Source organism: Vulpes lagopus, chromosome 5, assembly GCF_018345385.1.
Source record: "Vulpes lagopus strain Blue_001 chromosome 5, ASM1834538v1, whole genome shotgun sequence".
NCBI lineage: Eukaryota > Metazoa > Chordata > Mammalia > Carnivora > Canidae > Vulpes > Vulpes lagopus.
The window spans coordinates 45,309,570-45,331,794 of record NC_054828.1 but is presented as its reverse complement, the minus strand read 5'-3'; the positions used below and the strand labels follow the sequence as shown (position 1 = coordinate 45,331,794).

Genomic DNA, 22,225 nt, shown 5'->3' with positions numbered 1-22,225 from the left:
CCAGGAAATTTAGAGTGCCTAGAATAGAGGCAAGAAAGTGAGTATACTAAGTACCAAAAAAGATTCAAAGCCAAAACTGTAAGAAGACCAAAGGAAACGAAAGTGAGTCTGCCTGACCTCAAAGGAGTCAGGACAGGATTTATTAAGATTATCAAGATTCAGTGGATTTTCTTAATCACATTCTCATAAAAAATATTTGACTTAATTACTAAACATGGTTAAATATACCTTTGGATGAGTATTGGGCAAGTTAGAATATTTATCTGATAATGTTGTTTCGTGACATCAATGAAATATAACATCTTTTATTGTAGAGCTTTATTGGAGGTTTTCATGAAAATGGTGCTTAAATCAATTTTTGCCATGGAAATTTTGGAATTGGGGCTTTTCAGTTCATTGATAAGTATGCCCACATGCCCATGGTAAAGGAATTTATAAACCCACAGTTAACGGTTTTACTTAAATATTAGTTCCCACATTTCATCAGTCAGAAAGTTGAACTAACGATTCATCAGTCTAGAAAGAACATTCCAAATGTTTGCATAAAGGGTTTCCTCAGAAGTGGTATTAATTCAAATGTTAGTGAGGGCTGTAAAATTTTGTGATGAAATTGTGTTTTCTCATTAAAGAAATGGAGCAAAGGATTAGGGTAGCATGTCTGGATGCCCATTTGAAGTTACAAAGCTAGTGCTTGAAACAGTGTTAAGACTAAAAATGAACCTAAAAACGAGTCTTCCTGAAAAATTTAAGATTATTTTCTTTTAGTGAAGAATATATTCAATTTTAAAAATAGAATTCATTGTTAATTTTGTAACTATTCTTGAAAGGTAGTGTAATCTGATATAATTTGTTTAGTTTTAAAAGCTGACAAGTGGGTCTAACATTCAGAAATGAGAAGCAAACATTCCAAAATGTTATAGGGTTAAAAGATTACCATAATGCTTATTTGCCCTTTTTAGGCAGTAGAAGAACTATTTAACCTGATGCAGCTGTTTATAGCTCAAAGGCCAGATATGAGAGAGGAAGAATTAGAAGATATTAAACAGTTTAAGAAAACAACCATAAGTTGTTACTTACGTTGCTTAGATGGCCGCTCCTGCTGGACTACTTTAATAAGGTAAAAAGGTGTTTTCTGGTGTTTTGTTGTTTTTTTTTTTAATTTGTTTGTTTTTCCAAGTGAGGGAATGGGGACCAGCCTTTTGACACTTAAAGAGTTATAATTATTTATAACCAAAAGTTTACCAATTCTTTAATTAGGGAAGCATTTTTGCATTCAATCACCTTGGAAAGATTTATCTTGTAAAAATTGAGTTACTTTTTAACAGTTTTTGGTTTGGTTTGGTTTTGGGTTGTATCTTTTATCACAATCATAGAATCAGGATTGGAAGGAAACTTAATATACAGTCTTAAGCCTAAACCTTGTATCCTCTTCTCTGTTCTGATTCATCCTGCCTTATGCTTGGAGATTTAGTTCCACAAGCTTCCAGAAATAGCTTTCTCCATCTTTGGATGAGACTTAATGTATTTTTCATTCTGTCTAGCCCAGATTTACCTGTCTTTAACTGTAAGAATTAGACAAAGTAACAAAATATCATCTTTATCGTTGTTCAGAGCTACAGAAGTTATTGAGTGGTTATAAAGGAACTCTACAACAAATTATACATAATTCCCTTTAACTGTGGAAATAAAGGCCAGGTTAATTTCTTTCCTTTTTTTTTTAAGTGGTGGGCAGCAAAGCAAAGTTTATTGAGCGCTAGTACAGAGCTTCTGAAGAGGGATGGGATCCAAGAGGGTTGCCCAGTCCAGGTTAATTTCTTAAAGTGCTTCTGTGTATTACATCTAAGATTTGGAGGTAATGTCCTTTATCAGGCACACATTTTTTGGTAGTACTTCTTTGAACATTACAGCCTTTTTTTTTAAGATTTTTAAAATTTATTTATTCATGAGAGACAGAGACACACAGAAAGAGAGAGAGAGAGAGGCAAGAGACACGGGCAGAGGGAAAAGCAGGCTCCCTGCAGGGATCCCAACACAGGACTCCATCCCGGGTCTCCAGAATCAGGCTCTGGGCCAAAGGTGGCGCTAAACCGCTGAGCCACCCGGGGTTCCCACATTACAGTATTTTATGCTTAACCCAAGATAAGGTTATTTCAGATTATCTTCTTCAGAAAACTTTCAAATTTGATTCTTTATTAGTACACAAAATGAATTAATTACGCTTTTGCCAGAATTCCTCTAAAGGAATTCTTTTAAAGTTTTGATATTAATTTTGAATACATTTTGTTTCCAAGGTTTACTACTAAAAGCTTATTATCTAAAAGAAATAGAAAGATTTTGAGCTTTCTTAATTCTTTTTTGAAAAAAGGAAAGAAAAATCTAATAGGGAGTGCCTGGATGTCTCAGTTAAGTGTCTGCCTTCGGCTCAGGTCATGATCCTGGAGTCCTGGGATGGAGCCTCCCCACTCTGGGCTCCCTGCTCAGCAAGGAGTTCCCTCTTCTTCTTCCATTCCCTCTTCTCCCACCCCCACAACTCATGCTTGTATTCTCTCTCTCTCATTCTTTTTTTTTTTTTTTTAAAAGATTTTATTTATTTATTCATGAGAGACAGAGAGAGAGGCAGAGACATAGGCAGAGGGAGAAGCAGGCTCCCTGCAGGGAGCCCGATGTGGGACTCAATCCCCAATCCCGGCACTCCGAGATGCTCAACCACTGAGCCACCCAGGCATCCCTCTCATTCTCTCTCTCTCTCACATAAATAAATAAAAATCTTTAAAAACAAAACAAAACTAATTGAAGTAAAAGGAATTCCAGTTGTACTACATATAGCAGCAGTTTCCAGTACCTAATAATGAAATTAGGTCTTAACTGCTTTTGATGATTATCACATAGATTATTTTCAGGGCCAAAATGTATTTCATGTTTTCCCCCTCATGTTTCTGTTTCTTCCCAAGAATCAGCTGACAAGTGCTTGGATAGTATATTTTGTTTATCTAGAGCTTAAAATAGTTTAGAAGCTAAAAACACATTATAAAAATAAGCATTGTTTATACTGAAACTTAAAAAATATCTCCATGATACCTCTCTTCCACCATTGTGGATAATTGTTGACTAGATACTAGCAGACATAATTTTTCCATGTTACTTAGAGGGTTTCTTAATATTAACTCTTTTTATTATATTACTAGGAAACAGATATAGCAGTCTCTCTCCTGTAGGCAGAAAAGAGCTAAATTACAGTTTACATCTGTCTATTTTTTATCACCAAAGTTTTCCATTCTGATTCAAAGTTCTCAACCTGGACTTTTTTTTTTCTTCTAGTGCCTTCAGAATACTATTAGAATCTGATGAAGATAGACTTCTTGTTGTATTTAATCGAGGGTTGATCCTAATGACTGAGGTAAATATTTTAATTCATTTTACTGTAGATATATCTCATTTTAATATTCTCACCAAGACTACTTTTTTTGTGGATATTTAGAGTTTATGCTAGAGTGTTTTACAGGTGTCTGGATTTTGATTATATAGATCAGTAAATGCTATATTACAAAAAATGTGATTAGGTCACAGTTTTTAGGTTGCTGGTTTCTTTATCCATAGTAATTCCATACTTTTCCTATTTTGTGTTTAGAACAACCACTGGAAATAGTTTAGTTTTATTCATATCATTTAAGGGGTAGAAACAGATGAAATTCATACGATCTAATCACTGACAGAATTTCTCAAGAGCTCACTTATTTGATAGTATGAAACTGAGATTAGCTTTATCAGAGAAAACCATTGAGTCTGTTAGAGGTGATTCAAATCACCTGTTCATTCTTCCCACAGTTCTTGAACATCCACAAACTATGAGATGATTTTAAAGCCATAAAGGTGCATTTTACCCCTTAAGTCTAACAAAGGAGAGAAGATAAAAGAGTATATGCCAAGAGTACCTTGAGATGTAAGAGATAGGATAGTTTTCTTCAGTCAATAGTATTATAGAATAGGAATACAACATATTTGAAACTGTATTTTGAAAAATTTGGACTTGTAAAGATAAGTGGGAGAGGATCTAGATAAATGACTTGGTAATTTCTTGCAGAGGCAAGAAAGTATTGTTGTATTTGAAAAATGCTATTATTTCTGTTTGGCTAGAACAAAAGTATGAAAAGGAGTGAGAATTTCATTGTTTCATTCACCAGATGTTTGAATGTCTACTCTGTGCCAGTCATTGTGCTAGGCATTGGGGAGGGAGCAGTGAATAAGCAGACATGGTTCCTATTGTCACAGCTTACACTGTTTGAATGCCACAGAAGTACATTGTCAGGATTATGTACTACCACCGATTCTAGACTGCATTTTGAACTTCAAATAATGGATGGTATATAGGTTATAGGGAACTGATTCGAGAGGATTAGAAAACCTTTATAGAATGAAGTAGGAAAAAAAAACTAAGGATTTGGAATTAAAAGATTTAACAAGCCAATAAAATTAAAGGAATTCTTTCTTTTGGAGCTCTTTCCCTTCATTCAGATTTACTGTTTTGGGTATGGCTGACAACCATTTCACCATTGTCTTCCTTCCAAAGCCCTGGAAAGTTAGTTAAAGCAGTCACCCATTCTACCCAGTCTTCTTGTTGCCTGCTGCTTTGTAATTTCTAAGGCTTGTGGTCTTAGAACAAACAATAATGAAAAACAAACTGATTAAACAGGTTATTCCTTCAAACCAGAAAGTATGCATAAAATATCAGCTCTGAAGGTGAGCACTGTTTTTATATTTTATAAAAGATCTGACTTGGGAGAATTTGACTTTTAGGTAGACAGCAAATATATTTGCTTTGTGCATATATGCACACACATAAGGTCTGAAAACATCTGTCATAAAGGATGAGTACTACCATTTTGTGGCTCAGTCAAGTAAAAATGAAATGAGGTTTTCCTTTTTTTAAATCACTTGTAGTCTTTCAACACACTGCACATGATGTACCATGAAGCCACAGCTTGCCATGTGACTGGAGACTTAGTAGAACTTCTGTCCATATTCCTTTCGGTTTTGAAGTCCACACGCCCTTATCTTCAGAGAAAAGGTTTGATTATTCCTACTTCTTATTTTTGTTACTTCCCTTTTTTTTTTTTTTAAAGATTTTATTTATTCATGAGAGAAACAGAAAGAGAGGCAGAGACACAGGCAGATGGAGAGGCAGACTCCATGCAGGGAGCCCAATGTGGGACTCGATTCAGGGACTCTGGGATCACGCCCCTCAGCCAAAGATAGACTACTGAGCCACCCAGGCATCCCTTATTTTTGTTACTTTCAACTATTAAAGAGTGAAATAAGGATTTCAGACCACATCCTTCAGAGAATTTATCTCTAGTTTATGTAGAAGATGGGGCTGTTGCTGGCTAACCATCAGGAAATGTTCATCATGACCTGGTATAAGGCTGGAGTGCTTTTGTTTATTCTCTTATGCCTGCCTAAAAAATAGGCAAGCATCCTATAAGTGTTATGATAAGATTTAAAAGATAGGGAGACACTTCCCAAGCACAGTAACAACATGGGTGTTTTGTGAAGGTTCTCCAGCTGGAAACCTCCATGGCTTAGGTTAGACCATTTTTAGTTTTAAGAGAAATAACTATAAAACCCATGTCTTGTGTCCCTGTAAAATTGCATGTGAACTCTGAACTTCATATAAATTTCTAGAAAATGGACATACTCATCCCTAGAGTATGTGCTTAAAGAAATTTGTCAGGTTTCACAGTAGTAGCCATCTCATGAAAATCATCACTTAGCTTTCACCAAAGATGTTTGTCATTAGATATTCTTAGTGTTAGCATCCTGTAGATAATAAGAGAAAATAATTGTGAGGAAGTTTGAACTCAAATGACATTTTTATGTATACTTTTGTATTTGCAGATGTGAAACAAGCATTAATTCAGTGGCAGGAACGAATTGAGTTTGCTCATAAACTGTTAACTCTTCTTAATTCCTATAGTCCTCCAGAACTTAGAAATGCCTGTATAGGTAAGTTAGTTGGAAAATACATCTGTATAAAAACCTGATGGAAGATGATTTTTGTGAAATATTCTTTGTAAGATGTAGTATTAGTTATGCAGGGTTTGGAAGACATTTGTCCTTTTTATGTGTTACTCACAATGGCCAGCAGGTCCTAGAAAATCTAGTTACATTTCTCAACATGCCAATAATTATGCTATATGATCACTGGCAGGTCATGTAGTATATCTGGGCTCTTTGTCCTTAGGTTATCTCTAGATATCTTCCAGCTCTGAAATCTTCTGGTCCTATATGAATAAGGTAGGATCATGCAAATGTTTGCAAAGGAGAGCTGATACTGTAAAGGGTTCGGAAGATTATTTTACTGCCTGTTCTTTTGCCTAGACACAGTAGCTGTTCTTAGACTCCCAAGAATTTTGCCTTTTTATTGATTACATAGTTATAATGTGATAATTTGTGCCTGTTTAAGGGATCCCCCCTCCCTCGTTTTAAATTTATACTGAATTTTGTTTTACTAGTTTAGAAGCCATTTAAAAAAATTCTCTCTAGAGACTGTAACTTTATTACCAGTTTCTCGAAATGACATGAATGGCTGTCATGTGTAAGCAGTCGGTTTTGGTACGTTTCGGCCTGATGTTCTGTGGAATTACTGGTCTATACTACACTAACCTCTGATTGCCAATAGCCTGTCATCACGAGCTTTACTTCTGTGTGATTAGGGGATGAGCATCAGTCCATCTAGCATCATGAAACATTAAAAGTAGACTAAGGATTAGATCTTAGATCCAAAGAACTTGAACCTTGGATTTTCTGTCTAAGTTGCTTTGGTTGATTTTAGGAAGACATGTCATCAATGTGCATTAAATATTTCCCTTAGTGTACTCTTCTCCGTGACGCTTCTCTTGGATAAACAGAATACAAATAAATAGTTTTAAACTTTGGTTTCTAAATGATGACTGTATTATGGTTAGTTAGTGTGCTGATCCAGATTTGATTGAACATCAGACAGAATTTCTCCCAGTGTCAGCAGCTAAAACAATTTGACTCGTTAAAACTTGTCGCCTGCCATGCTGCCACTAGTCACCCTAACAGGGTTTGTGAGTTCGAAAGAAGCAGGTTAGAGATACTCTAGTTTTTTAATACTCATATTGTGTTTTTATTTTCAGATGTTCTCAAGGAACTTGTGCTTTTGAGTCCTCATGACTTTCTTCATACTCTGGTTCCATTTCTACAACACAACCATTGTACTTACCATCATAGTAATATACCAAGTACGTATTCATCTAGCACAGTACTTGAATGTGGTTGGCATTTAATCTTTCTGCACACTGAAACATGGAGATTTATTTTTTCCATTTATTCTTACTGTACACTTTTAATGTCTTAGTGTCTCTTGGACCTTATTTCCCTTGTCGAGAAAATATCAAGCTAATAGGAGGGAAAAGCAATATTCGGCCTCCGCGCCCTGAACTCAATATGTGCCTCTTGCCCACAATGGTGGAAACCAGTAAGGTATGTTGGGATGCCAGGAAAACCATGTTTCTGTAGTACACAGTAATTTGAAATTTCCCCTCTGGCAGTTATATTAGACTTAAATGACCATTTTGTGGATCCTAAGAAGATTAGACTCATTTGGACTTTTTCCTTTTAGTGCTCTGAAATGTTGGTTGAATATTTGCAAAATCAACAATAAGCACAAGTAGTAAGTTTTTTCCTCCCTCAAAAAAAAAAAAAAAAAAACCCTAATAGAAAGTCCTATTAGTATTTGTCACTAGGCTAAATTATAACTGGGCCATATATCTAAACCTGAAAAGTCAAGTTAGGTATTTACTATTGTTTAAATTTGGCCATTTAATTAATGACTTCTTTTACTGCCCTTTTAATTATAATCCTTTCACCTAAGCCTAATATCACTGATTGATAGATTGACCATTTGTAGTCTTGATTCTTCTCTTCTAATGCGTATCCTAAAATAATGCTAATTCTAAATTATAGAGAACGTACATTGACACAAGATAATTTCTCAGTTTCAACATCTTTTAAACAGTTTTCCCCCTTTATCTTTCTTCACTCTACTTCATTCACACTCTCCCTTGCCCACCGTCTTTGGATCTTAAATATACTTCTCATAAGATAAAATATTTAAAATAATTAACATTGCAGTAACCATTCCAGAAAACTTTTGAAATCTATTTCAAAAATCAAATTTAATTCAGCTCTTCTTGATGATGTCTGTAGAACTAAAGTGTCACATTTTAAAATCCTATAGTAATTTTACTTGATTAAAGAAAGTATATAGAGATAATGGGTAATTTTAATTGATAAGCATTTGCACACTGAAAATAAACTTGTGACAATTAAGATCTTAACATTTCTAGAAACTTGGAATTTAAAAGTAGGTTCTTATAGAATTTAAATATTTAATCAGCTTTTTAGTTAAACTTATTACATTTGCACAAAATATGCTCTTTAATTTATTATACAATTTAAGTGCAACCATTTTATCATCTTTAACCTTCAGGGCAAAGATGACGTTTATGATCGTATGCTGCTAGACTACTTCTTTTCTTATCATCAATTCATCCATCTATTATGCCGAGTTGCAATCAACTGTGAAAAATTTACTGAAACATTAGTTAAGCTGAGTAAGTATAAAAGATAAGCAGTAAATTCCACTGAATTATTTTAAGCCCCTAGCCACTTAGGAAGGGGAGACAAAAATGAGACAACCCTTTTTTTCTTTTTTAAAGTGCCGGTTTAAAAATATTAATTATTCTTGGGAACATTTTTATTTTTATTAAGAAAACACCAACTTACTGGTTTCCATTGAATAGTTCTGCCCAGAGTTTCAGCTGGCCTATAAAGGAGTGTGGAGTAGGGCTGATCACTTTTGTACATAGAAGCCCAAGTCCTCCTCCATCTGCCCAGCAGAATTTTAAAACAAAAACCAAAAACTACTCTGCTTAGGGAGGCAGGTTTAGAGAGGTGGACTTTCCCAGCCCTGATCTTGAGGATAAGATGAGATCTATAGTGCCAGCTGTGCTTTGGAGCTGGCAATGCCAAGAGCAAACTGAGTGGGCTTGCCAGGGTGAAGCAGAGGTGCATATGTGAGTAAATTAGGAGGTAAGTCTCATGAAACAGAGAGGTGAATGAGAAGAAAGGAAATTTGAAAAAGGAAGATATGAGAAATAGAAAACAAAACCATCAGTGAATTATAAAAGGGGTAAAATCTCAAATTACTCCAGGATGTGCTTGAGAGTTGTAAGAGAATTGCTGCCTGTGGGTGACTTTTTCTAGCTGATAAGTCTTTAGAAGACATGTCCCCTATCCCAGGACTCCAGAGTTCCCAGACTCTGTGTGTTCTTTGAATCTTAACTTCTTTAGGGATGGCCCAGGATCCTCTCCCAGTGTTGTGTAGTTTTGTTTCAGAGCATAGGAAGTGAAATGCTCATGGAATCACCACTCAGGTCAAGAAACAGAATATTGCCATGCTCTAGAACCTCCCCCTTGTGCTTTTCCTCAATCACAACCCCTTCTTTCTATGGAAAAGTTTTGATCGATTTTAAGTAGGGCAAGATATGTGAACATACCTTAGGTTTCATTATCGGAGAAGAAGGAAGTGGTAACAGCTGTCAGGGATAATTCTTCTTCAGAAAAACCATTTTATTGGTAAGTGATTAGTGTCTTCAGATTTAAAAGGTTGTTCCTTCCATCGGTTATCATTAGCTGGTTTTATATACATATGGCTGAATTGCCAGGTTGGGGGTGGTGGGCAGGGGAGCACATACTCAGGTTGGCCATTTCATGATTACACAGTTTGGTCATGGCACTTGGTAAAAAACTAAAACCTAGCAGTGGCAGTGATCAAGTGTGAGAAAATGTCTAGGAATTCTAGTAACACAGCTTTACTCCCAGATGAGGAGGGGGACTTACTAAATGCTGACCTTGAGAACGGTTCTTGGTAATCATGTTCACATAATTTATACCAGAAGTTATGTGAGGAGCTATTTTAGCTGCTTGAACAGCTCTGATCAAATAGTGAACGTTTTACCCTGTTTGGGACTGTCTTCCTCATCAATACAGATACACAATTTTGGGGAAATTAAACATGGAAGAGAGGAGGAGAGAGGGAGGAGATGGACATACACTTAGCCTTCAACATTAGCTGAATCAACTCTCATAATACTTTATACTTACATTCCTCTTGTTACCATGAAGCACTGTTGATGCTGCCTCCTAGTGTTTAGTTTTCTACATAGTACTATTCTATAGAACTTTCTTTGAGGATGGAAATATTCTCCCAACTGCATCATTGTGCATAATATGATAGCCACAAGCCATATGTGAGTGTTGAGAACTTGAAATGTGATTTAAGGAACTGAACTTTTATCTTAATTTTAATTAAGCCAGATTTGACTGGTGGCTGTGTATTGAATAGAAACCAAAGCCTTTACAAATTGAGCAGGAAAAGAAATTTTTCAGAGTTATATATTTTTGTTAGATCCTCATACTCTGCGACCTTTTCCGGAACTCAAGGTTATTATCTCTTAATGCAGAAAATTAGACATTATTTTAACAGAGACCTAAAAGCAGTGCTTTCCTCATGCCTCATCTGAATGAAGAGAGTATGTCCCAATGTTTAAAGTTAACTTCCACTTTTAGCTGAAATGATTATTTCCAAGGAGAGTCACTAGGAAAAAAAGCTTAAGAAAGTTAAGCCCATGTTAATGACTGTAACGGGGAGCAGAAAGTTGATAAGGAGTTCTAATTTGTGTAGTTTTTTTTTTTTAAGATTTTATTTATTTATTCATGAGAGACCCAGAAGGAGAGAGAGGCAGAGACACACACAGGCAGAGAGAGAAGCAGGCTCCATGCACAGGGAGCCTGATATGGGACTCAATCCTGGGTCTCCAGGATCACGCCCTGGGCCAAAGGTGGCACTAAACTACTAAGCCACCAGGGCTCCCTAATTTGTGTAATTTTCTTAAAGAAATTATATTTGGTAACAAAGAGAGGGAAGGGTAAATTTAAATTGGTTATGTCTTTAATCATTTGAGCCTTGAGATTAGATCCAAGGGCCAATATTGTGACCACGGGTGGGATTGTCTCAAAACTTGGTTTGTAAGTCATTTAGTTTTGAGGAAAAGACATTGTAGTAATTCTTACATAGGTAACTGAGTAGATTTTATGATTTGTTAGGAGATAAAAAGGAAGTATGTAATAATTGTATATTAGAATTGTAGGTACTAACTAATGTCGAGGATTGGAGTGTTTTTGAAGTGAGGCTAGTCAGGCATGGGGTTAGGGGAAACAAAAGTGGAGGAAAGAATTTTGGGAGAGTGAATAAAGCTACAACTGCCATGTGAAATAAGTGTCTGAAACTACAGTATTTTGATTAATTTAAAAACAATAGAGTTTAACCAAAAAAGATTCTAAAAAAGAATAATAAGAGAACCTGACACTATTAATTTCTGAAATACTTACTAAAGATCAGTAATCCTTAATTTTATTTTTTTAGGATTTACTTACATATACGTAATTTATAATTCAAAATAACAAAAGGTACACATCACCATACCACTCACAGGCCTGCCCTCCACTTATATTAATTTTATCTTTTTTTGCATGAAAACAGCAAATACAGGTTTATTCTCTCCTTTCTTACATAAAAGTAAACTATAATGTTTAAAGCTATGTATTGTAGGTATGGAAATACGTAGGTAGAAAAACATACACGGGCAAAAACAGCCCCAGACAAACATAAGGATACATGAGGATTCTGAAGACAGTAAACATGACCTATCAGACCTGTGGAGACGGTATGGTATTGAGGGAACCACGTATGTAGGGAGAGGAGGGCAGAATTTTATTAATCTACTTACTACTTAGACTAAAATAGATTAACCCAAAGATTTAGTTGTGAAAAATAAAATTATAACAAAATTAGAGAAAAATATAGAATCATATAGATAGTACCGTCCAACTTGAAATGCCATGTTAAACAGGACATAAAACCCATAAACAAGAGAAATTACAATTTTGGCAACATAAAAACTGAAAATACTACGTGTTGAAAAATGCCATAGTTTAAAGTACAGCTAATGGGGAAAATATTGGCATTCTAAACAGGTAAATGGCTAGTATTGTCAATAACAGAGTTTTTAGGATTCAGTGAGATGGGAAAGAACGTTAGTAAGATAAGTAAAGGACGTCAACAGGCAACTCCTTCACACATACAAAACTACTAAATGTTTGGTAACCATAGGAGGGTTGCCTCTCCTTATTAATGTTGGTTTCTCTTTTCTCTCATTTTTCCCCCCAACTATGATATAAAGTTTAGATGGTATACATGTTTAAACAGTTTGGGGAAAGAAGAGATGTTATAATGGAGTCAGTTTAGGGATGCATATTAGTATTGTCAATTTGGATTATCCATGGCCCTTGATGCTGCAGTACCAGATCTAAGAGTCTACCCTACTCTACTTATAAAAGTATCCAACAACACACATAGGATATTTATTTTCATTCAGTTTTTATTGGGTAAAAACTGGAAACAACTGTCCGTCAGTAGGAGCTTAGTTAAGTAAATCTGTAATTTATCATAGAGTCATTAAATAGTTTGTATTATATGGTCTTTAAGAGGATAGGAAATGACCTTGGATTACATGAAAAAAAGCAAATTGGAAAACAATATGCAGAATGTGACCACAGTCCTACAACAATAGGAAAAATAACTTAGTACATGTGGAAGAAAGAAAAAAAAAAAAAAAACACCCACACAAAACCTAGAGGAATATACATACTCCCAGCTGTGTAAGGATGAAATTATGGGTTTCTTTCAAGGTCTAGGTAATTTTCATTTTCAGAGATAAAACAACAATCTGTCACCTTTACTGTTTAACGTTGCTTTTGACAGTTTTCAGAATGCATTGGTAAATGAAAGTAAAAAATAGTAAAAGGAAATTTTGCAAGCAACATGGTATACCTAAAAATTGGAAATCTTCAAAATTTCTAGAATTAAAAAAATTACGATAGCTGGTAAAACTAAACAAATTAGAAATTCAGATTATAAAAAGCACAGCTCTGGTTCATGCTTTACCTTTTTTGATGTCAATGTGGTACATTGGAAAGATGACAGCTGGTTAGCTGTTTTCCAAAGACGACTTAGAAAGGTGAATGAATATACCAGTCATTCAGTGCAGATCAGAAGGCAACTTCTACCAGTCTACCAAGGTCAAATCCATTTATCCTAGGCCTATACTAAGTAATTACACTTAATAGATATATCTATAATTTAGCAATTGATTACCAGTCTGTTAATTTACAACAAGGAAGAACAGGCACAAGGATCTGAATATTCCATGGGTAGGGCCAACAGATTTTTTTTTTCCAGTAACCTACATGGAAAAACAAACATCAGAAGGTTGCTTAGTGTGTATGAGTGAGAACAAGGTGAATTCTTAGACATTCTCTAAAATGTCTTGATGATTTGGTCCCGTGATGGAGCATTACTTGTGGGCTTTTATCCATTGGCAGAAGCTACCACTTCATGGATAATGCTTGGATGGTCTAAATACTCCTATAAAAAACCAGACAATCCTAACATAGTTCAGATAGGAGATGCCCTGAACTAGTAAATATACATATAAAATATTTCATCCTCACAACAATCATCTGAATTGCCATTTTACCTACAAAAACAGTTTTTAAAAGATTTAATAATGCATCTAGTAGCTTCTTCAGTATACAGTGTTACTAATGAGGGAAAGATATTTGGGATAGTTTTTTTTTTTAATTGTATATTAGTTCCTTTGTGGATGGGGTAGGATATGAACCCAGTGAGGATGTCTGAAGTCACAGGATGAAGAAAGATGGGCAGAAGCCAATATGTCTTAGGCCTGCCTGTCCTGTTTCATGAGACAAGGCTTGAACGTGGTGCCTTGATTGCCTCTCCCTGTGCTTTGTGCCCAGTAAGAAAGACACCCCAGAAGGTATTGGAGGAATGTGTGGAGTAAGATGGCATTGGCCTCTACCTTGAGTCACAAAGCCAAGATGCACCTGATCCTCAGTGCTTTGTGAAAATGCTAGAAAGAAACTGAAACTGTGTTGCTCTGAAAGGATGCCCTCCTTCCAAAGGAGGTGCAACTCAGGAAATAGGACTGTGAGAGAAGTAATTTTGGCTCACTGTATGTAGGTGGCAGTGTTTTTCAGGGTGTAGTGTGGAAGATGGTCCAGGGAAAATAATTTTATATTATAAATAGGTATGCCTCTTACCATGTCACAAAAATATACAACTAGTATGCCAAATTTGTGACTTTCTAGATGTTATGTTGCCTAAGGCTAATAATGTAGAATTAGTGAATCCAAAGATTAGTATTAAGTAAACAGTACAGGTGATGGATAGATAGGAAAGCAATAATGAAAGTGATATGAATGGCTGAAGTTTGGGAATACAGTGATGACTGAAAAGATTATAGGCTTCAGAATAAGGTATGCCTGGGATAGACATTGTGCTCGCTGGCTTTTGTGATGAACCTGAGCAGATAATCTCTCTAAGCCTGATTTCTTCATTGAGTGAAGACGACAGGAGGATAAAACAATGCCTCCCAAAGTTGACGAGAAAATTAAATGTAATTATCTGATAGACCTAGCACAGTAGATGCCAGTGTATATTTATTTCCTTCTTCCCTTGTAAAATAAAGATACTTGTATCAGATTATTACTTGGAAGTGATCTAAGATTACAGAAATCCTCCATGGTTTTGTTTGTTGTGATAGTGCTGGCTTTTTGGTAGTTGTGGAAAATAGGAATAAAGATTATTATGCTTTGATGAATAATTGAGGAAAAAGTAGAAACTAAAGAAACAAATTGTGATGTACAGTATACTTTCACCGGAGAGGGTTAAGGTCAGAAGAGCCTTTTCAGGGGTTGGCAGACTCTTTCTGCAAAGGGTGTACTTTGCTGGCCATATGTTTGGTCTGCATCACGTATTCTTCTTTGCTTCACTGTTCTTTTTACAATCCTTTAAAAATACAAAAGCCCTTTTTAGCTCAGATGGCCATAGAGACAGGTTGTGAACCAGACTTGGCCTGCAAGCCAGAGTTTGCCAATCTTTGGTCTACTTTTATGGATAATTATGATGCAGAGATGAGGGAGCATGGAAACTCTTTCCTGTACCCAACAATTTTGATGCCCTCATTTGCTTATGTGTATTGTGCTCTTACGTGGGTAAATGCCTCCATCCCCATCCAGATTAGGTTAGGACAAAGGAGAGTCACTATCATTTCTTTGGGGGTGGGGGTGGTCTCTCTACAAAGGGATTAATCTTGACAGGAAAATAAATAGGCTTACCACAAAAGGGAATCTTGGCATCCTTGGATGACCAAATTGGATGACTGATCTGACTTTCCTGTCCTAAGATTTTCTTGAATTCTTGGTCCAATAAACAGTAATAGTCTGCATGCTGCCTGATTTTGTATAACCAGTGAGCTTACCTGCATGCTAAGGAAGATCTTTACATTTTTTAATGTTTAAAATTTTTAAATGCTAGGTTATTCTAAATATTCTGTGACACAAAAATTACATGTGATTCAAATTTCAGTATTCTTAAATTTTATCAAAAGACAGCCACACCCATTCATGTGGTGTTGTCTTTCACTGCTTTCATACTACCCTGCAGAGTTGAGTAGGTGTAACAGAGATCATTTGGCTGCAAAGACTAAAATATTTACTATTTGGCCCTTTACAGAAAAAGTTTGCTGACTTCACATCTAACTCATAATTTTTTCTTAACTAGAGGAGAATAGTTTTATTATATTTCTCCTCCATCATCAATTTTCCCTGGCTTTTCTGATACTGGTAGTATGGAGAATGAGAAATTTACTTACACCTGTGGGTATAGCAACTTCTGTGCTTTTTGAGAGGTAGGAGGGCAGAGGGTAGAGGAATAATACATTTCCTAAAGATACACTTTGACATTTGGAATAGGAAGAGGAAAGGTTGAAACAATAGAGGTTCCAAATAGGACACTGACATACAGCTAAGTATGGTCCACCCAGAAGAATTTGGAGACAAGGCTAGAAGCTGTTAGACTCAAGAGCAGTGTTTATGCAAATCTACCATAAAGGTAATTTTCCCTGGCTTTGGAGAAACAAGGTAAAAGAAAAAGGAACACTATGTTTTCTAATTCTCCACATCCTCTTTTTAACCTTGTCCCTCCTTCCTCTCCAAACTTAGCTAGTCCATGAAAATTATCTAATACATAATGGTACCTTAATCCAAGAAGGCTTTGGAACCACTTGCAATAACCCTTATTAAATTGTCCCAGATAAAGTTCTAATACTTTAAAAGCAGAATTGGTTTAAGTTACCTCAGATCCTGATGGGAATGAGGTGTGGAATGTGAGTGGATTCCGCCAAAGTATACTGCATTCTAAAATATTTCCCTGGTTAAAGCATTGGAATGAATTCTTCCCCTTTAAGTATTCTATATAGTTCTAAAACATGTAGAAAATACTAATAGTTATGAGTAGATACCTATAGAATTGTACCTGCAGAGTTGAATATTTCAGTAGTATAATCTATAATTATAACCTATTCTGATTTCTTTTTAAATATTAGGTGTCCTAGTTGCCTATGAAGGTTTGCCTCTTCATCTTGCACTGTTCCCCAAACTTTGGACTGAGCTATGCCAGACTCAGGTAAAGAAAATGAGTTTTAGATGATTTGGTCTGTCATCTCATCTGACAATTTGGTCAGTAATTTTAGGAACAGTGGATTGAACACAAGCTGGAAATTGGTGTTTTAGAATCTTGGTAGGTAAAATACGATTAATGGAAATAATAGCTATTGAGTATTGGGCATCACGTTGCCATTTTGAGGTTTTTAACTTTAGTAGATTTGTAACACAGAGGATGTTTCGATATTTATAATTTGAATTTGTAATTTATAGGTTAATGTAAACAGTTGTGCTAAAAATCGAAAACAGAGAGGTGTATTTACAGGAAGAAGGCATATGCCACTTCTTGCTCTCCCTCACCTGCCCCATCTCTTGCTCCCCTCCATCCTTCTTAAAACTAGCAGAAACCATTGTAGCAGTCTTCTTTACCTCTTCCTTGTTACTTTGGAGAGGTGTTCAAGAGTCTGATCACTTACTCTTACCTGCAGTCTCATTGAGAACAGGAAATACTGTATCCTATCTATCTTAAGTATCTAAGAGCCAACTCTTTAAAGTGGGCACCTCAATAATGCTTGTTTAATTGGGGCAGGGGTGGGGGAGAATGGCAGGGATGTGGGGAGAAACCTAATTGGTCCTAAGATTCGGCTCATTGCTTGGATCATGCATAAAGGATCCTCACTTTTAGGCTCGGGGGGGGGGGGGGGGGCAGCAAGCTATTGGTTCCCTGCCTGGTTGCAGCTGCCCATCCCCAGAGGAAGAGATATTTGTTTACTTTGGCTTAAACTTTACCCAAATTACAGCATCTGAAACATTGAAACACTGTATGCCTCTGGTGCAGCCTCCTGCCTGGGCTGTAATGCTGTTTATTCTCCTAGTGAATGTGTGTCAAGTGGTGCTATGATAGTTGTTTCTCTGTCTCCTCCTTACAAACTGCGGGTTCCTCAAGTATAGAAATGGAGTCTTCTCTAAAGAAATATTTTGTTTTCTACAATAGGACTCTTTGAAAGGTTAGTTTAAATTGATCACCGGGCTTTAGTATATTGGGGACTTTGAGAAAATGACTTGCTGGTAGATTTTTTTTTTTCTTTTAGCTACGTAGTCAATTTCATAAGTTGGAGCAGGTCTCTGCATTTTCCCCCTCTGCCCCTACTACTGTTCTTCTCCTTCTTCTTGATTTGGGTAGTTGCTTTTTTTGGTTTTCTGTACTGTGCCACATTGCTTCCCTGTTGTTTTATCTACTCCAGCATTTTACTCTTCCCGTTATTGGCTTGTTTTCCACAGAATTCCCCATCTCCAAAAACTTCCTTTAAAACACCACCAAACTCTCTTAAGGCTTCTAAAGCCCTGCCAGCGTGGTAGCAGCAGCCATCAAGAAACACAGGCAGCAGGCGGAGGCTCTGGCTGGTAGAATGAGGCAGATTTTCATGACACCAAGGATCTGAAGAGCTGGTCCTGGTCCTGTTAGACTCCTGATTTCTTAGATGAACTTGAGTGTACTTACCAAGTTGCTTTACTCCAATAGGATATTTTAAGTATATACCTGTACATATTATCTAAAGTTTGTCCTATTTTCTTAAATAGTCCATTTTGTCTTCCATACAAATGATTATTAAAATACATATAATCCAGGGAGTATATCTACTTAAAGACATACTACTTGTGTTTAAGAGCCATGACCATTTAAAAACAGGAAAACCAAATTTTAGTAAACTTTCCATATATTGGGGAACCGCTAATTATCTTAATTAAGAGAGATTTGCTTTTTACCTTGGCAGTATTCATGGGGGAAAAGGATACGTAACAAATTACTATTTCTTAACGTTTTAACTCCTCTTAGGGAATAAATTTAATTCTTAGAATTTGTCTTTTCCTTTACGTAGTTTGGTTACCTATTAATTATTCATTAATTTGGTCCCCTGAAAACATTTTTATCCTGTTTGGCTAGTCTTATTTGTCCAGTCCTTGTTCCCTCTCTTAATGCTAGATCAATAAAGTTGAATTTCTTTTGAAATGTTTTTTTTTTCGTTTTGCCCCTCAAACCTGTTACAAGTCCCTTCCTTTTACACTCAACCTGTAGAGTCCAAGTGCAGATGATTTAGTTTACTGGGAGGACAGTTACTTGACTGAAAGATTAGTAGAGTTAAAAGTGGCTTCTCATAGGTTGTAAAATGACTTTGGATGTTCATCATAAGCAATGTGTAAGCCTTGCAGTTATTTCAGTGCTCAACCATCAGTACTTCTTCTTCCCCACTGTAGTCTGCTATGTCAAAAAATTGCATCAAGCTTTTGTGTGAAGATCCTGTTTTTGCAGAATATATAAAATGTATCCTAATGGATGAAAGAACTTTTCTAAACAACAACATTGTCTACACATTCATGACACATTTTCTTCTAAAGGTATGTCCTGCTTTTGGAAACTTACTGTGTTATTCCAACCAGTTAATGGTTGTGTTTTCATTATTTTAGTCTTTTGGAGATTTTTTTTAAAAAAATTTTTCCCCCAGGTTCAAGGTCAAGTGTTCTCTGAAGCAAACTGTGCCAATCTGATCAGCACCCTAATTACAAACTTGATAAATCAGTATCAGAACCTGCAATCTGATTTCACCAACAGAGTTGAAATTTCCAAAGCAAGTGCTTCTTTAAATGGGGTAAGAATTGGGGTGCCTGGCTGGCTCAGTTGGAGGAGCATGTGACTGTTGATCTTGGGGTTGTTTCAGCCCCCACCCCCTTGGTGCAGAAATGCTTAAAAATGAAATCTTAAGTAAATAAATAAAAGGGGTTAAGAACTGTGGAAGTCCTGCACTTCTGGGCTTTCCTTAAGTCAACTCTAAATTTTACTTTAGTTAAAATTTAGGGAATTAGTTGCATTATATAGATACCCATGATTGCCAGGTCATACGATCCTGGAATGCTAGCACCTTTCCAACAGTGGCCTCCCAGATAACAAAATGTTGCTTAGATGCTAGAACAGAATACAGAGCTGAGTAAGAAAGACTTTACTATTGGATACTTACCAGAAATCATATTTGAGCAACTGTGATCTCCAGATCAGAGGCCTTAATTTCTCAGGGATAATTCAGGGCTTATTTTTTAAATCTCTATCTAAATTTTACCTTTTTTTTTTTTACGCCTTTTCAGAACACTTACTTGACCTAATTAGTGGCATGACAGATAAAATATTGGTATTAATGACTTAGAACCCATAAAATATAGTAATATCCTAATGCTGGCTTTCTGGTTTTAGCATTCCCTAAAAATGCCAGAACGGATTCCTAGAAAAGTAGAGGTGTGTTAAACTGTAAAACAGTGGTGTCAAAATGTTAGCTTTAGTACTTGAAATGTTCCTATCTGGCTTTTATAGGATCTGCGGGCACTTGCTTTGCTCCTGTCAGTTCACACTCCCAAGCAATTAAACCCAGCTCTAATTCCAACTCTGCAAGAGCTTTTAAGCAAATGTAGGACTTGTCTGCAGCAGAGAAACTCACTCCAAGAGCAAGAAGCCAAAGAAAGAAAAACTAAAGGTTAGCTTTCTGGACTAATATTACCTTTAGGGTGGGACAGGGGAAGAATGCACTCCATATAACTGGCTTTACAATAGCTGTCTGTTTGGTTGGGTCTCCTACATAGAAGTGCTAAAAACAAAACCTCCCACAAATACCCCCAGTGTGATCTTAATGACTCCTTTCAGAGAATGATGTTCATTTTCACAGATGATGAAGGGGCAACTCCTGTTAAAAGAAGGCGTGTTAGCAGTGACGAGGAGCACACCGTAGACAGCTGTATCAGCGACATGAAAACAGAAACCAGGGAGGTCCTAACCCCAACTAGCACTTCAGACAATGAGACAAGAGACTCCTCAATTATTGATCCAGGAACTGAACAAGATCTTCCTTCCCCTGAAAATAGTTCTGTTAAAGAATATCGAATGGAAGTTCCATCTTCGTTTTCAGAAGACATGTCAAATATCAGATCACAGCATGCAGAAGAACAGTCCAGTGATGGTAGATTTGAAGACTGTAAAGAATTTAAGGACCTCCACTGCTCCAAGGAGTCTAACTTAGCTGAGGAAGAATCTGAATTCCCTTCTACTTCTATCTCTGCAGTTCTCTCTGACTTAGCTGACTTGAGAAGCTGTGACGGTCAAGCTTTGCCCTCCCAGGACCCCGAGGCTGCTTTATCACTCAGTTGTGGCCATTCCAGAGGACTCTTTAGTCACATGCAGCAACATGACATTCTAGATACTCTGTGTAGGACCATTGAATCTACGATCCATGTGGTCACGAGGATATCTGGCAAAGGAAACCAAGCTGCTTCTTGACATTAGATGTAGCATGTCTACTTTTAAGGTCCCCTTCTCCCCCCAATGCTGTTTGTATAAGTTTTGCTTATTTCTGTTTTTGTGCTTCAGTTTGTCCCGTGCTCTCTGCTTGAATGGCAAGATAGATTCATAGGCTTAACTCTTGGTCAGGCCGAACTCCAGATGGAAACATTTGCATCTTCAGTATACTTCCTAAAGGGCAATCAGATAAGGGGTATGTTTTATGTAATTAAGAGTTCACTGTAGTGGCTTTCATCTAACACGGCTGTCTGGGAGGAACAGGGCTCCCTGGCCCTGTACAATGTAATTTAAACTTACAGCATTTTTACTGTGTATAATATGGTGTCCTCTGTGCCAGTTTTGTACCTTATAATAGAGGCAGATCGCCTCCGATCGCTGTGGTTCTTATTATCGAAATTAAGTTTACTTGTATACGGAACAACCACAAGAAATTTGATTCTGTAAAGAATCCTCTTTAGCTGTGGCCTGGCAGTATATAAATGGTGCTTTATTTAACAGAATACCTGTGGAGGAAATAAAGCACACTTGATGTAAAAATAATTGTTTTATTTTTATTGACATGACTGATTGCTATTCTGTGCACTTAATTAAATGGATTGTGATGACTTTTCACTTGTTTACATTTAACATTGCTTTAGTCTTCTCAGATGAAAGTAATGAGAAAACTGAATGGGAGGGAAGTACTTCTCCATTATATTCTATTTCCTTAGCAGGAGTCATGGCCCAAAAAGTAACTTCCCCCATAGCCTTTCAGGCCTCCGCCCAAAGTGCGGAACTGCTGCAGGGAGCAGCCTCATGAGAAGGCCTGATGCACCTCACTTCAACATGCTGCTGCTTTGCAACCTAAGAGCTACAGACCCTAAAAACCCTGAAGTAAAATAAAGGAATAGTATCAACGTGCCATTTATTTTGTCTTCCTGAACTAAAACTACAGCTCAAGCTCTAGTCGGAAACTTCAACTATCTGTACCCAGAGGCTCAATCTCCTCCCAGAGAAGCATCTGTGGGAGGTAAGATTAATAATGAATTTCCAGGTTGCTTGCTACCTTTTAACCCAATGAGAGTCTAGTCGTAGTAAAGAGTCAATCAGTGCTTCGAATTCTGTGTAAGTTCATGGATTTCATCCAATATAAATTGTGTTTTTTCCTTTTTAAAAAGAGAAATAGGAAGTAAACTTGATACTTTTCCTGCTTACAAAAAGTAATACCCTTATAAAATC

General features: G+C 36.5%; 1 protein-coding gene across 4 annotated transcripts in view; it reads left to right on the top strand.

Annotated features, from left to right (window-relative positions):
• The window catches only part of USP34 (ubiquitin specific peptidase 34), a 246,821-nt gene extending 225,277 nt beyond the window's left edge, over positions 1 to 21,544 (top strand). For 2 of the 4 annotated variants that reach the window (XM_041756567.1, XM_041756566.1), the window contains 12 exons: positions 960 to 1,117; positions 3,319 to 3,397; positions 4,939 to 5,065; positions 5,893 to 6,000; positions 7,158 to 7,262; positions 7,379 to 7,503; positions 8,513 to 8,636; positions 16,611 to 16,690; positions 18,925 to 19,065; positions 19,173 to 19,316; positions 20,030 to 20,189; positions 20,379 to 21,544. In XM_041756567.1, the coding sequence (XP_041612501.1) occupies positions 960 to 1,117; positions 3,319 to 3,397; positions 4,939 to 5,065; positions 5,893 to 6,000; positions 7,158 to 7,262; positions 7,379 to 7,503; positions 8,513 to 8,636; positions 16,611 to 16,690; positions 18,925 to 19,065; positions 19,173 to 19,316; positions 20,030 to 20,189; positions 20,379 to 20,986 (1,959 nt within the window). In that variant the 3' untranslated portion in view covers positions 20,987 to 21,544. Of the gene's footprint in view, positions 1 to 959; positions 1,118 to 3,318; positions 3,398 to 4,938; positions 5,066 to 5,892; positions 6,001 to 7,157; positions 7,263 to 7,378; positions 7,504 to 8,512; positions 8,637 to 16,610; positions 16,691 to 18,924; positions 19,066 to 19,172; positions 19,317 to 20,029; positions 20,190 to 20,378 lie in introns of those variants that run through there. The other 2 variants (XM_041756568.1, XR_005987998.1) reach the window with 2 other exon arrangements.
• Positions 21,545 to 22,225: the final 681 nt, after the last annotated feature.